Source organism: Chrysochloris asiatica, unplaced genomic scaffold (genome assembly GCF_000296735.1).
Source record: "Chrysochloris asiatica unplaced genomic scaffold, ChrAsi1.0 scaffold00076, whole genome shotgun sequence".
Classification (NCBI taxonomy): domain Eukaryota; kingdom Metazoa; phylum Chordata; class Mammalia; order Afrosoricida; family Chrysochloridae; genus Chrysochloris; species Chrysochloris asiatica.
Window position 1 is genome coordinate 2785697 of NW_006408594.1, and position 14669 is coordinate 2800365.

Genomic DNA, 14669 nt, shown 5'->3' on the forward strand with positions numbered 1-14669 from the left:
TTTTTTCCCCCCCCACTGACTATATTTTGTAGATGAGGAAGCAGGTATTGAGGGTGGGGTGGGATAAGTCGCCTGAAGTCACACAGCATGTCTGGGGCAGGTTCCAACCCAGTTCTGAATCCAAAGCCCAGGTTGTGTCTGCTCCTCCTTGCTACTTCTCTGGATCAAACGGTGTAGTGTAATCTGATAATTACTGAACCTTCATAGGTCAGTAATGTAGTGAGGAGCTAGTGAAATGAGTAGTGTGAGGGTCTTCTGCCCCCCCACCCCCAGGCCTAATGGAAAGCTCTAGTTACAATTACACACAGTCATGGACAGACCCCATGGGCACTCACATACTACTTCTCGTTCTTCATTCTTCCGCAGACAAGCCCCTCAAGAATCAAATAAAGTCCTGCAGCTGTTCAGAACAGGAGAACGCCAAATCTTCCGTTTTAAAGAGAGTAAGAGATTTATTCCTGGATCAGTTTCGGATTGGTTTCTGCTGGGCAGAAAGTAGATATTATTACTGGGGATGAAATACTTGGCGGGAGACTGTGCAGGGGCATCGTACAGTTCCCTTCTGAGAGGGTCTTCAAACACTTTAATAACTCCAGGATTTCTCACAGTATCTACGGCCGGCCATCATGGGCCCTGCCTCGGAATGGGGTGTGTTTCAGACGTCATTTGCCTGCTGATTTTAAGAACTCAGAAGGCATTTCCCTTTTGGAACAATAAGTTGCCACGCAGCTCACTGATGGCAGAGCCTGCCTTCCTGCCCTGGTCCTCTGCCTCCATGGCTTGGCTTTCTCCTACAGCAGGCTGACTCACTTCCCAGCCACCCCTGGGCTCCTGACATGGTGCTGTGGATTAAGTACTGGACTGCTAATCACAACAAACCTACTGGCCACTTCTCAGAAACCCTATACAGAGTCACTATGAACCAGAACCGACTTGACGGCACTGTATTACAACAACACGCTTGCTGTCCATTTAAAGGGAAAAGAAACTGTCACCAGGTCATATGTATTCAAAGTTTTAAATGCTAGAGAATATGAAACAATATATCGTAGTCATTCTTTTTTCTCCTTTTAAGCTAGGAAATCCCCAAACTACGTAAAGCCTAATGATTGAGATTCTGTCTTGAAACTGTCATACTCGTCTCCTGAGGGTGGCTGAAGACCTTTGCGTGCCCTGCTCAAGGTGGTGCAGCTAGTCAGTGGTGGAACAGCATCTGAATCCAGGTGGTCTGATTCAGAGCCCACCCAGTTGGTCACTGGAAATTGCTCTTCCACTGCGATAGCTGATCTGACTAGACAGTAACGCCGTACTTAAAAACATCTACTGTGGCTACTTTGGGCTGATAGTAATTGGTTTCCTCTTTCCACTTTTCTGTATTTTTACATTTGTAGTAGTCATATTTAAATGAAATCATTTAGTTGTAAATAAGTTAATTTTACGTTTTGTGGTTTAAAATACACACAACCAAACATTTACCAGCTTAGCGATGTCTATGTGTACAATTCGGTGACATTGGTAGCATTCTTCAGATTGTGCAGCCAACCTTTCTCACGCTCCTTATGCAAATTATTCGTCCACCATTAATGCAAACTCACTGTGCCCTAGGCTTCCTATCTAACCTTTTCAGTTGCTGTTATTTATTTGATTCCATATAGTTCTTTAAAAGAATACAATGCCCAAATTCGTTACTGATTAACCTTATCTATTGTTTGGTTTAAAGTATAGTGATACTTTTTAAAATTCTAAAGTCAATGTAGGACTCCTTGTGTGTAGCACTGTCGGATCAGGATTGGACTTCAAACCATAGGTCGGTAGCTCAAACCCACCAGCTGCTCCTCGGAAACTGTACACAGTGTCTCTATGAGTCAGAATTGACTTGATAGCACTTAACAAGTCAGCACCAAAATCAATTTAATGACATTCATCAAGAACCATAAACTTGATTAACTCTTGATCCAGTGATACCATTTTGAGAAATTTATGCTAAGTAAATCATCTAAAAGGAGAAAAAACAACAACTATATGATACAAATTATTAATGATAGTAATATCAATCGAAAGAAACTACAGTGGCTTTATCAGTAAGCAGGTAGTTAGTTAAATTATACAGCCCATCTTCTTTACAGGATATGATGTAATTTTTAATGATAATTCTGATGACAGTGTAGGTACATGAAACGTTAAAAATTAAGTGCATTAAGCAGAACATGAAAGTATATACAGTGATTAAAGTTGCATCTGTGGGTTTGTATCTGTTCAAAGACTAACAGGGAAAATAGAAAAACCTGTGAATGCTGGAATCCAGGTAAGGCAGAAACCTGCCGTTGACGGAAAACGAAAATATTTTCTCTACTAGAGAGTAACAGAAGAGTGGTAAGACTGCACTCTGCCAAAGGCAGAAAATTTATGTTTTGCTTTTTGTTAAGTGCCGTTGAGCCCATTCTGACTCATAGCGATCCTTTATAGGGTTTCTGAGGCTTTAAATCATTGCAAGAACAGAGAGCCTCATCTTTCTCCCGCAGAGAGGCTGGCAGGCTTGAACAGTGGACTTAGTGGTTCGCTGTCCATTTCTCATCATATGGAGCCACTGCACGCCCCCCAGAACTTACGAGATCTGGAAATACAATGCAATCCCATTGAGTTCTGGCTCTTACAGGTTTCACTGTAGAAATAATGGAAACAGATGTTTGGTCAAAGGCTCCAGGACCATAATTGTTCCCTGGTGTTCTAAATGTTGTGTTGTTGTTAGATGCTGTCCAATCAATTCTGTCTGACTCATAGCAACTCAATGAAACAGAGTAGAACTGCCCCATAGGATTTGCTAGACTATAATCTTTACAGAGATCACATGATAGAAATTTGCAAGACCAAGGAACTATTCACCGGAAATGCCTTTTTTCAACAACATAAATGGCACCTATACACCTGTACCTTGCCAGAGGAATACACAGGAATCAAATCAACTGTATCTATTGAAAGAGACAATGGAGATGTGCAATATCATCAGCCAGAACAAGGCCAGGGCCTAACTGGGGAGCAGATCATCAATTATTCATATGCAATTTCAGGTAGAAGCTGGAGAAAATTAAATTAAAACAAGTCCATGAGTGTATCACACCTGGATTTAGAGACCATCTCAAGAATAGATTTGATAGATTGAGCACTTATAACTGAATACCAGACAAGTTATGGAATGACATCAAAAACATACATGAAGAAAGCAAAGGGTCATTAAAAAGACAAGGAAGAAAGGAAAGTACAAAATGGATGTCAGAGGAGACTCTGAAACTTGCTTTTGAATGTACAGTTGCTAAAGTAAATGAAAGAAACGATGAAATAAAAGAGTTGAGCAGAAGATGTCAAAGGACAGCTCTAGAAGACATAGAATAGTATTAGAATGAAATGTACAGAGACTTGGAGTTAGAAAGGAAAAACATTATTTCCAAAGACACAATGGAGACGTATAATACCAAAAACAGTATTTCCAAAAGTTGAAAGAACTGAAGAAAAACTCAAACATCAAGTTCTACAACTTGAAGGAGTCTATGGGCAAAATATTGTATGATGCAGATACATTGGTTGACAGCCATTTCAGGAAGTAGCACATGTTCAAAAACTGATGTTATTGAATGAAATCCAAGCTATACTGAAGGCCTTCGTGAAAACAAGGCTCCAGGAATTGACAGAATACCCATGGAAATGTTTCAACAAATGAATGCAATCCTGGACACACTCACTCATCTATGCCAAGAAATTTTGAAGATAACTACTTGGCCAGCTGACTGGAAAAGGTCCAGATTCATGTTCCTTCCAAAGAAAGGTGAGCCAATGAAATACAGCTTATTGAACAATTGTCTCTTTCAACAGATATAGTTGATTTGATTCCTGTGTATTTCTCTGGCAAGGTACAGGTATATAGGTATCATTTATGTGTTGAAAAAAGGTATTTCTGTTGAATAGTTCATTGGTCTCATAAAATTCTATCTATTCAATCTCATTAATATCACATACAAATTAAAATTTGCTTAATATGATTAAAATGGTTGAAGGAATACGTTGATGGGGAACTGCCAGAAATTCTAGCAGAATTCAGAAGAGGAGATAGAACAAGAGCTAGCATTGCTAATATTAGATGGATCTTGGCTGAAAGCAGAGAATACCAGAAAGATGTTTGTTTACCTGTGTTTCACTTACTATGCAAAGGCATTGGATGGTATGGATCACAATTAATTATGGATTGCATTGAAAGAATGGAAACTCCTGAACACTTAATTGTGTTATGAATAACTTATATATAGACCAAGAGGCATTAGTCTGAACAGAACAAGTGGATACTATGTGGTTTAAAATCAGGAAAGGTGTGTGACAGGGTTGTATCTTTTTACCAGATTTATTCAGTCGATATGCTGAACAAATAATCCAAGAAGCTGGACTGCATGAAGAAGAATGGGGCATCAGGACAGGACAAAGACTCGTTAACAACCTGTGACATGCAGATGACACATCCTTGCTTGTTGAAAGTGAAGAGGATTTGAAGCACCTAGTAATGAAGATCAAAGACTACAGACTTCTATGTGGATTACACTTTAACATAAAGAAAACAAAAATCCTCACAACTAGGCCAGTAAGTAACGGTGAAAAATGGGGCGGAGATTGAAGTCATCAAGGATTCCATTTTACTTGGAGCCACACTCAACACCCATGAAATCAGCAGTCAATAAATCATTGTAGTTTGCCTGAAATCAGCTCTTTGAGGACGAGGATTCATCTCTGGTGAAGAAGTGAAGACAGCAGTGAATTTGTGGCTTGCAGCTCAGCCTAAAGCATTTTTGAATAAAGGAAAGTGTATTGAAAAGCAAGGAGATTATGTCAAAAAATGATATATTTGTCTTTTCTAAAAGTTGGTTAAAGTAAATTCCACAACAGAAAAAAAAAAAAGGGCATGGAATTTTTTCACACACACAGAAAGAAATCCTTGTATTATATTAGGTAAATCTGCTACAATACACCTCTTGAAAGTTTTAGGAAATAAAGATGTCACTTTGAGGACTAAGACGTGTTTGATCCAAGCCATTGTATTTTCAACCCCTTCACAATCATGCAAAAGCTGGACAATGAATAAAGAAGACCAAAGGAGAATTGATGCCTTTGAGTTATAGTGTGAGCGCAGAATAGTGAGTATGTAATGGACTGCTAGAAGAATGAAGAAATCTGTCCTAGAAGAAATACAGTCAGATGCTCCTCAGAAGGGAGCATGGCAAGTCTATACATCTCATATACTTTAGACATGTTATCAGGAGGGACCAATCCCTGGAGAAGGACATCATGTTGGAAAAAGTAGAGGGTGAGTGAAGAAGAGGAAGACCCTCTACAAGATGGATTGACACAGTGTCTGAAAGAAAATGGATCCAGGCAGCAGCGATTGTGAGGATTGCACAGGAACAGGCAGTATTTTGTTCTGTTGCACATAGAGTCAAGATATTGTTGTTTTGACAACAACAACAATCTTTACGAGAACAGATCCTCAGGTCTTTCTCCTGTGGAGGCTCTGGGTGGGCTTGAACCTGTAACCTTGTAAGGTTGTTATGTCGTCTTCATAATAAGAAGGGGAAGATACTTTATTGTTTCCGGTGGTCCACACGATGGAGCCCATTGTTTAGATTCTTCTCCTTTGCTTCCTTTAGAAAACAGCAGATAAAAATCTGCTAGTGGAACTGTACCAGTATCCTGAATTTAACAAGTCTAGGCCAAATGAACTTCCAAATGGGGTGAAATTCTGTGACATAGTGAGCAATGTGGTCCGGACTGAGAAGAACCCCCTCAGTGGCAAGGTAAGGAAAGAGAAGGGACAGCTGACCTATGATTTACCCAAAGGTACCAGCCATGGGCTAGGCTCCCTGCCCCCACCCCCACCCCAGCTTTACAACAACCTGGGGCAGATGCCTCCAACCCCATTTTACACTGGAGGAAACTGAGATTCAGAACAACTGAATCACTTGCTTTTGGTCCACAGCTTGTAAGTGACCTAGTTGAAATTAGAACCCGAGCCTAGGTTCATTCCCAAACCTGTATATTTTCTACCCGAGCAAAGGTCTTCACGCTCTTTTGGTTGAGTATCCTGTTGGTGGTGCCGTTGAGTTGATTCTGATGAGACGTTGCCCAGTCCTGTGCCATCCTGGCTGTTGTTGCTGTGTTTGAGCCCACTGTTGCCACCACTGTGTATTCTGATTGCCTTCTACCCTGGAGGACTCATCTTCCAGCACTGTGGTGAACGATATTCCATTGGGTGTCACTGGCTAATTTTTAGAAAGATCACCAGGCCTTTTCTTCTAGTCTGTCTTAGTCTGGAAGCGCCAATGAAACTTGTCTACCATGGATGACCCTCTGGTATTTGAGATATCAGTGTCGTAGCTTTCAGTGCCATAGCAACTTGAAAGCCACCACAGTAAGATTTAGTTGCTGTTGTTACTGTATTTTCTCCTCCATTCACTGCCGTTGTCAAGTTCAGACTCCACAGTGTCTTGCATAGATCGTTGCACTTGCTGCTCGTTTATCGTCTGCCTTGCAGCCTTGCTCCCCTTTAATGGATCTTCTATACTGCCACCAAAGATCTTTCTAGAACTCCAATCTCACCATGTTGAAAATCCATCAGTGTCAGTTGCCCATCTCCCTTGTCTAGTTTCAGAACATCTCTTGGTCCCTGTACCCAGGTCCAGGTACAGTCCTGCCTGGACTGTCACCACCACACCCAGAGCTTCAACTACATTGAAACCCTTTGTATACGCCTAAATGTGTCGTATCTCATATGTACACAAAAGCTAGACAGTGAATAAGAAAGACTGGAGAACAATTCTGATGCCTTTGAATTATGGTGTTGGCGAAGAATATTGAACTGCCAGAAGAATAAGCAAATGCGCTTCTAGAAGAAGTAAAGCCAGAATGCTCTGTAGAAGGGTGGATGGTGAGATTTCATCTCACATACTTCAGACATGTTATCAGGAGGGACGAGTTTCTGGAGAAGAATATCATGCTTGGTAAAGTAGAGGGTCAATGAAAAAGAGAAAGACCCTTAAATTGACACAGTGGCTGCACCAATGGGCTCAGACAGAGGAGTAATTGTGAGGATGGTACAGGATGGGGGAGTGTTTGGTTCTGTTGTGCCTGGGGTCGTGGAAAGTGGGAACTGACTGGAAGGTACCTAACAACAATGCATTGTGTGGTGTCACAACCTCCAGTCCAGGCTTTTTCACCTCCCGGAGATCTTCTCAAATTTTCTTTTTTTCATTCAATTATTTTCATTCTTAAAACCTTCCCTGATGCCCTAGGGAGAAGTTAGATGCCTCCTCTGGGCTCCGTCTCTAAGAAGGCAACTAAGAAGGCATGATTCAGTCCTCTGCTCTCAGACAAGAATAAGGAAGATCGTAGAAGAATTGATGCCTTTGAATTGTGGTGTTGGAGGAGAATACTAAAAGTGCCATGGACTGCCAAAAGAACCAATAGATCTGTTTTGGAAGAGGTGCCGCCTCTTGGAGGCCAAGATGGCTAAACTTCGTCTCTCATACTTTGGACATATTGTCAGGAGGGAACAGTCGCTAGAGAAGGATATCATGCTGGGTAAGATGGAGGGTCAGAGAAAGTGATGAAGACCCCCAACGAGATGGATCAGCCAGGTGGCATCATTGATGGCATCAAGTGTGGCAGCGGTAGTGAGGTTGGCTCAGATCGGACATTGTTTCGTTCTGCTGTGCATGGGGTCAGTGTGAGTCAAAACGGACTCAACAGCACCTAACTACAACAGTAACAACCAGCATCTTCCTGCCCTTCACCGTTGGGTATCTCATTTCTTACCCTGAATATTATTCCAAGGACTCACAGAATCCATCTCTGGAGGACCTTAAAACCCATCCAACAAATTCCACTCTCGCCAGCTCTTTCCATCTCATGTAGAGTCCATTTACTTGAAAGTCATGCTGCTGTCAGCTAACTTGAAAGTCTTGTCCAATGTCTATTTTTTCTTCTTAATCCCACACTCATCTCAACTTCGCTGATTCATTTCACTTGCTATGCATGTTGAAAATTGGACAATGGATAAGAAAGACTGAAGAATTAATGCCATCGAATTAGGTGTTGGTGAAGAAAACTGAATATGTCAGAACAACAAACGCATCTGTCTTGGGAGAAGCCAGAATGCTCCTTAGAAGTTATGGCTCCTGATCCTGGCCCTGGGTTGTATTACTTTAGGGAAGTGACTTTACCTTGTTGGTCCTCAGTGTTCTCATCTGTGAAATGGAAATATTAATGCATGTCTCATTCAAGTATTGTAGGGGCTAAATGAACTTATGTAAAAAGTTAGGCTTTTTGTTTGTTTTTTTAAAAAAAAACTATATTGCACAATATCTTCACTCCAAAGATGGCAAGCAGGAAGGTGGTATGCGTAACCAAGTCATGGGGCGCAGAAAGACCAGTTTTGAGTGAAGATGATTATGAGTTTGACTGGGGCTCCAGGGGAATTTCAAAACATTAACAATAACAACAGTAATTTGAATTTTGTTTCTTTGTAAGTCTTTCTGTATAGATAAAGAATTAGAGAAGTTTCTCTCTTCTCCCTACCCACGAGCCATGTTGCTGGATAGCTTTTGGTGGATCTTCCATGAAAGGTACCAGGTAATTGAATTTTCTTTTCTTTACTTAAGCTCTGGCTCTATAGAACAAATTCCATTCTCTGTAACATGGGCTACAAACCTTTGATAACATGGAGAGCCCCCACAGCCTCCCCTCTTACTCCTCTCCCATCCTCACCCCCATCCTGTGCTTTAGTTACTACACAATCTCTTGCTTCTCTTGCAATGTCCCGTGTCCTCCTGGTCTCAGCTGCATGCACTGTCCCTTTGCCTGGAACATCCTGTCATCCACATCTTATTCACTGCTAGCACTCAGGCCAGATGTCAGAACCTCTCAGCCCCCAGTGGGGCATGGGGAACCCTCCCCGGCCATCATCCTCACCATTCTCTGGTCCCTCGAATGTGTTACTCCCTGCACTCTGCATCTGCGACTGTAATGATTGTTCAAACAGCCCCCTAGACCATGAGCTTTCTGAGGATAAGGGACTATTTCTACCCCTGGTGCCTAGCTCAGGTTCTCTCATGAAAACCTCCACAGCGACCTCACTGAGCTGCCCTGGACGGAAGGTCCGGGTGATGGCGGGCTGCTTGGAATCCAGGTAGACCCATTTTGTAGAACTCTGCAGTCCTGGGCTGACATCCAGCCTCTCCTGCACACTTCCTCACGGTAACTCAGCCTTTTCCTCCCTCAGTGAAGAACTTTCTGCCTCAGCTGGGAACCACTTACCTTCAGATTTAGATCTTTTAGAATCCATCTGCCTTGCTTTCGCTTTACTGAGCATGACAAGAATTGGATTATAATTTCATACTTTCTCAGCATATGGTTCCCAAATGGTACTTTCGGAAGAGATTTTATAAAGCTACTATTTTCTGTCAACCTAAAAACGATATATGTTGTTAGGTGCCATTGAGTCGGTACTGACTCATAGCGCCCTTATGCGCAGCAGAACGAAACACTGCCCGATCCTGGACCAACCTCACTATCGTTGCCACGCTTGAGTCCATTGATGCTGCCACTTGGCCAATCCATCTTGCTGGGGTCTTCCTCCTTTACTCTGACCCTCCACCCTACCAAGCATGATATCATTCTCCAGCGACCGGTCCCTCCTGACAATATGTCCGAAGTATAAGAGACGAAGTTTGGCCATCATGGCCTCCAAGGAGCACTCTGGCTGCACTTCTTCCAACACAGATCTGTTGGTGCTTTTGGAAGCCCATGGCACTTTCAATATTCTTCTCCAACACCATAACTCAAAAACATCAATTCTTCTATGGTCTTCCTTATTCACTGTCCAGCTTTCACATGCATATGAGGTTATTGAAAATACCATGGCTTGGGTCAGGTGCACCTTAGTCTTCAAGCTGACATCTTTGCTCTTTAACACTTTAAAAAGGTCGTGTGCAGCAGATTTGCCTAATGCAATACGTAGTCTGATCTCTTGACTGCTGCTTCCATGAGTGTTGATAGTTGATCCTATAAGAATGAAGTCTTTGACAACTTCAATCTTTTCTCCATTGATAAGAATGTTGTTTATTGGTCCAGTGGTGAGGATTTTTGTTTTCTTTATATTGAGATGCAATCCATATCGAAGGCTGTGCTCTTTAATCTTCATCAGTAAATGTTTTAAGTCCTCTTCACTTTCAGCAAGCAAAGTTGTATCATCTGCATATCACAGGTTATTAATGAGTCTTCCTCCAATCCTGATGCATATTTTTTCTTCATATAACCCAGCTTCTCAGATTATTTGCTCAGCATACAGGTTGAGTAAGTATGATGAAAGAATACAACCCTGTCACACTCCTTTCTTAATTTTAAACTATTCAGTGTTCCCATGTTCTGTTCGAACAACTGTCTCTTGGTCCATGTACAGATTCCTCATGAGCACAATTAAGTGTTCTGGAATATATATGTATTGTTGTTGTTAAGTGCCATGGAATCAGTTCCAACTTATAGCGACCCTGTACAGGGTTTCTGAGGCTGTAAATCTTTACGGGAGCAGAAAGCCTCATCTTTCTCCCGTGGAACAGCTGGTAGTTTCGAACTGCTGACCTTGTGGTTCACAGCCCGATTTGTAACCACTACTCTACCAGAGCTCTCTCTCTCTCTATCTATCTATCTATCTATCTATCTATCTATCTATCTATCTATCTATCTATCTATATATATTTGTTGTTGTTAAGTGCCATTGAGTCAGTTCCAACTCATAGCAACTCTGTATAGGGTTTCTGAGAAGTGGTTGGTGAGCTTGACTTTGTGATTAAACCGAATTTGCAGTCCAGTGAGTGCATTAACCCTCAGTGCCATACCAGGGCTGGATATATACTTGCTACAACCCTTTTTAAAATTTCCTTTCCTGGTATAGATATTTACTTTTGTTAAATTTTTTTGTAAAATGACAAGTGTTTATTGCATGCAAACATAAAATTGGAATTTATATTTTTTATACTCTTGGTTTAAAATTTTTTCTTTTAATTGTCTTACATATAACATATTTGTCAACTATGTATTAGAAATATATACTTTGTACTTATTATCACGAAGGATCAGTCCCTGGGGAAGGGCATCATATTTCAGACATATTGTCAGGAGGGACCAGTCCCTGGAGAAGGATATCATCTTGTTGGGTAAAGCAGAGGGTCAGAGAAAAAGAGAAAGGCCCCCAACTAGATGGATTGGCACCGTGTCAGCAGCAATGGGCACAAGCGTAGAAACAATTGTGAGATTGGTGCCGGACCAGGCAGTGTTGCGCATAATAATAATAACACCTAGGTCCTTAGCATCAATCGTTTGGATGCATTTATCTCAACTCACTGAAAGAACATGAGCATGACGGGAATTATTGCAGACGTAGGGCTTAGCATAGAAGTTTATTAAATGCCTGGAAGCCAGCTGTGATTGGACCTCCCAAAGTCCTTGCTCTCACAGAGCTAATGAGTAAATAGCTAAATAAATTGCTTAGAACTTGAGTTAGTTGCAGTTTAGTGAGGTAGTCAGTGAATGGTCTCTTTGCAGCTCTGAACAGGGGGACCTGAACAGAAGGGTCCAGCCCTGTGAGAATCTTTGGGGTGAGCATTCCAAGTAAAGGATACCAGAGTCAAGGTCTTGAGGCGGGAAGAAGCTTAGCTTTTTCATGGAGCATGTCAAGGAACACCATCTCCCTGAGGTCTGGCAGGGTGGGTGGAGAGGGGAGTGGAAGGTGAGGCAGACAGGTGGGCAGATATGGCCATGGTGGAGAGTTTGGGTTTTATTTTAAGTATGTGTGCTAAGTAAGAGGCAAATGCCATCCTCATCACCAATTACATAATAAGGAACGGTATGAATTCAATGCCCAAAATGTGGAGTGGATTGATCTGCCCTCACACTCCACTTCTCCGACCTTATCACCAGCCGTTTCCATGGCGCTCTTTCTCTTTGATCCTTACCAGCCATAGCAATGTCAAAGATCACAAGAGGCCACAGTCCTTCAGACTGCCACATCGGCAGATGCCAGCCATGCGTCTGGGGAGTCCATGTGACACTTGCCATAGGTTTGGGGCTGGTTTCTCACTACCCCTTCAGGAAGCCAGGTGCAAGTTCAGGCAGCCACACGACACACATACTTTCTGACATGCTACCTCTGTGGGTTCAGTAATCCATGGAAACAACTCACCGAAGCTGCAGGGAGTAGCTGCAGTGGGTAAAACCCTTGGCTGCTGATCAAAAGGTTGGGGTTTTGAACGCACTAGCCACTCCATAGAAGAAAAGGGTGGCCGTCAGCTTTCATAAAAATGATTGCCTTAGAAACCCTATGGGTTAGTTGTCCTCTGCCCCATAGGAAGGCTCACTATGAGTCAGAATCGACTCCAAACAGCCTATCATACTTATGACCAGAGCCAAAAGGAATAGCATCGGGGCAAGCTCTGGGAGGGTTCTCAGTGTGGAAGCTTCCATGTCCCCAAGGATGCATGGCCTTCTTGAGAACAGAAATTCTTGCCAACCAGGAAGCTATCCCCAACAAGGAAGCTCTCAGCCAGGAATTTCATCTGAGCTTTAGGGTTCAGGGTTCTTATTGGCTTCCTCTCATGGCTGTGATAGATGACATCATGTCTCCAGAGGCTAGGCACCATTGGGCACCAGGTGGTCCCTGTTGGTCTAGTCACTCATTAACCAGAACAAAGGCCAAAGCTGCTTTCTGCACCTCGTAGTATGAGAAGCCATTACAGGTATTTTTCCTAGAAGGGAAATATCTGCTAACCATTTTAAGGAGATGGCTCTGACAGCTGCTCTGGGCACCAGGAAAGGCAGAGAGGACAATAAGGAATGAACTTTTGTGGTCCACTGATGCATTTGAGCTATGGTGTTGGAAAAGAATGTTGAGAATACCATGGCCTGCCAAAAGAACAAACCAATCTGTGTTGGAAGAAGTACGACCAGAATGCTCCTTAGAAGCCAGAATAATCGGTCATTTCTCATACTTTGGACATTTTGTCAGGAGGAACCAGTTCCTGGAGATGGATATCATGTTTGGTAAAGTAGAGGGTCAGAGAAAAAGAAGACCCCAACAAGATGGATTGGCACAGTGGCAGCAGCAATGGGCTCAAATGTAGCAACGATTGTGAGGTTGGCACAGGACCAGGAAGTGTTTCGTTCTGTTGGGCAGAGGGTCATTATGAGTCGGTGCCGACTTGATGGCACCTAACAAAAACATTTCAGTCCAGGGCAGAAATGCTGATGGCTTGGATTAGGGTGGAAGTAGTAGGGGGTAGCAGCTAAGCCCATATAGCACACTTCTAGTTCTGGTGTGGCACTGGAGTTTCAGTACTGGACTGTGAACCACAAAGTCAGCAGTTCAAACCCACCAGCTGCTCCTAGGAAACCCTATACAGGGTTGACAGGAGTCAGAACTGACTTAACAGCACTTAACAACGGTACCAAATTATATTCCAAGTACTTAGAATATGGAGTCCTGGTGTGGCGCTGTGGGTCAATGTGCTGGACTGCAAAGTCTCTTTGAACCACAAGGTCGGTGGCTCAAGCTCACCAGTTGCTCCTTGAAAACCCTATACAGGGTCACTGTTGGTCAGAACCGACTCGATGGCACTTAACAACAACAATTTAGAATATGAATACATTCAATGTGTCACCACCCCGGTGAAGTAGATTCCATTTTTCAGATGGAAAAACACACACAGGAGTTAAGTAACTTGTCCAAGGTCACATTGTTGTTGTTTTTTAGGAGCTCACAATTGTTGTTACATTTGAGCCCATTGTTGCTGCTACTGTGCCAGTTCATCTCCTTGGGGGCTTTCCTCTTTTTCACTGACCCTCCATTTGACAAAGCATGATGGCCTTTTCCAGGGAATGGTCCCTAGTTATAAAATGTCCAGAGTATGAGAGACAAAATCTCGCCATCCAGGTTTCTAAGGAGATTTCTGACGGTGCTTTATCCAACACAACTTAGTTTGTTCTTCTGCAAGTCCATGGTACTTTTAATAGTCTTCTCCAACACCGGAACTCAAAGGAATCAGTGCTTCTCTGGTCTTCCTTATTCATTGTCCAACTTTCGCATGCACCTGAGGCATTTGAAAAAACCATGGCTTGGGTCAGACGCACCTTAGTCCTAAAACTGACATCTTTGCTCTAAAGATTTGCCTAGTGCAATACATCATTTGATTTCTTGGCTTCTACTTCCATGAATTTTGATTGTAGATCCAAGCAAAATGAAGTCTTTGACAGCTTCAATCTTTTCTCCAATTATCATGATGTTATTTATTGGTCCAGGTGTGAGGATGATTGTTTTCTGTACATTGAAGTTCATTCCCTACTGAAGACTGTGGTCTTTGATCTTCATCAGTAAGTGTTCAAGTCTTCTTTGCATCCAGCATGCACAGTTATGTTATCTGCATATTGCAGGTTGCTAATGAACCTTCCTCTAATCCTGATGCCACATTCTTCTTAATATAACCCAACTTCTTGGATTACCTGCTCAGCATACAGATTGAATAAGTATGGCACACACAACCCTGGCACACACCTTTCCTGATTTTAAATCATTCACTATGCACTTA

The 14669-nt window shown here is 42.4% G+C and overlaps 1 protein-coding gene across 1 annotated transcript in view; it reads left to right on the forward strand.

Moving 5' to 3' along the window:
• FAM227A (family with sequence similarity 227, member A) overlaps positions 1 to 14669 on the forward strand; it is a 103480-nt gene that overhangs the window by 6565 nt on the left and 82246 nt on the right. The window contains exons 4-6 of the mRNA XM_006865266.1: positions 367 to 443; positions 5685 to 5831; positions 8563 to 8664. Of these exons, the coding sequence (XP_006865328.1) occupies positions 367 to 443; positions 5685 to 5831; positions 8563 to 8664 (326 nt within the window). The remainder of the gene's footprint in view (positions 1 to 366; positions 444 to 5684; positions 5832 to 8562; positions 8665 to 14669) is intronic.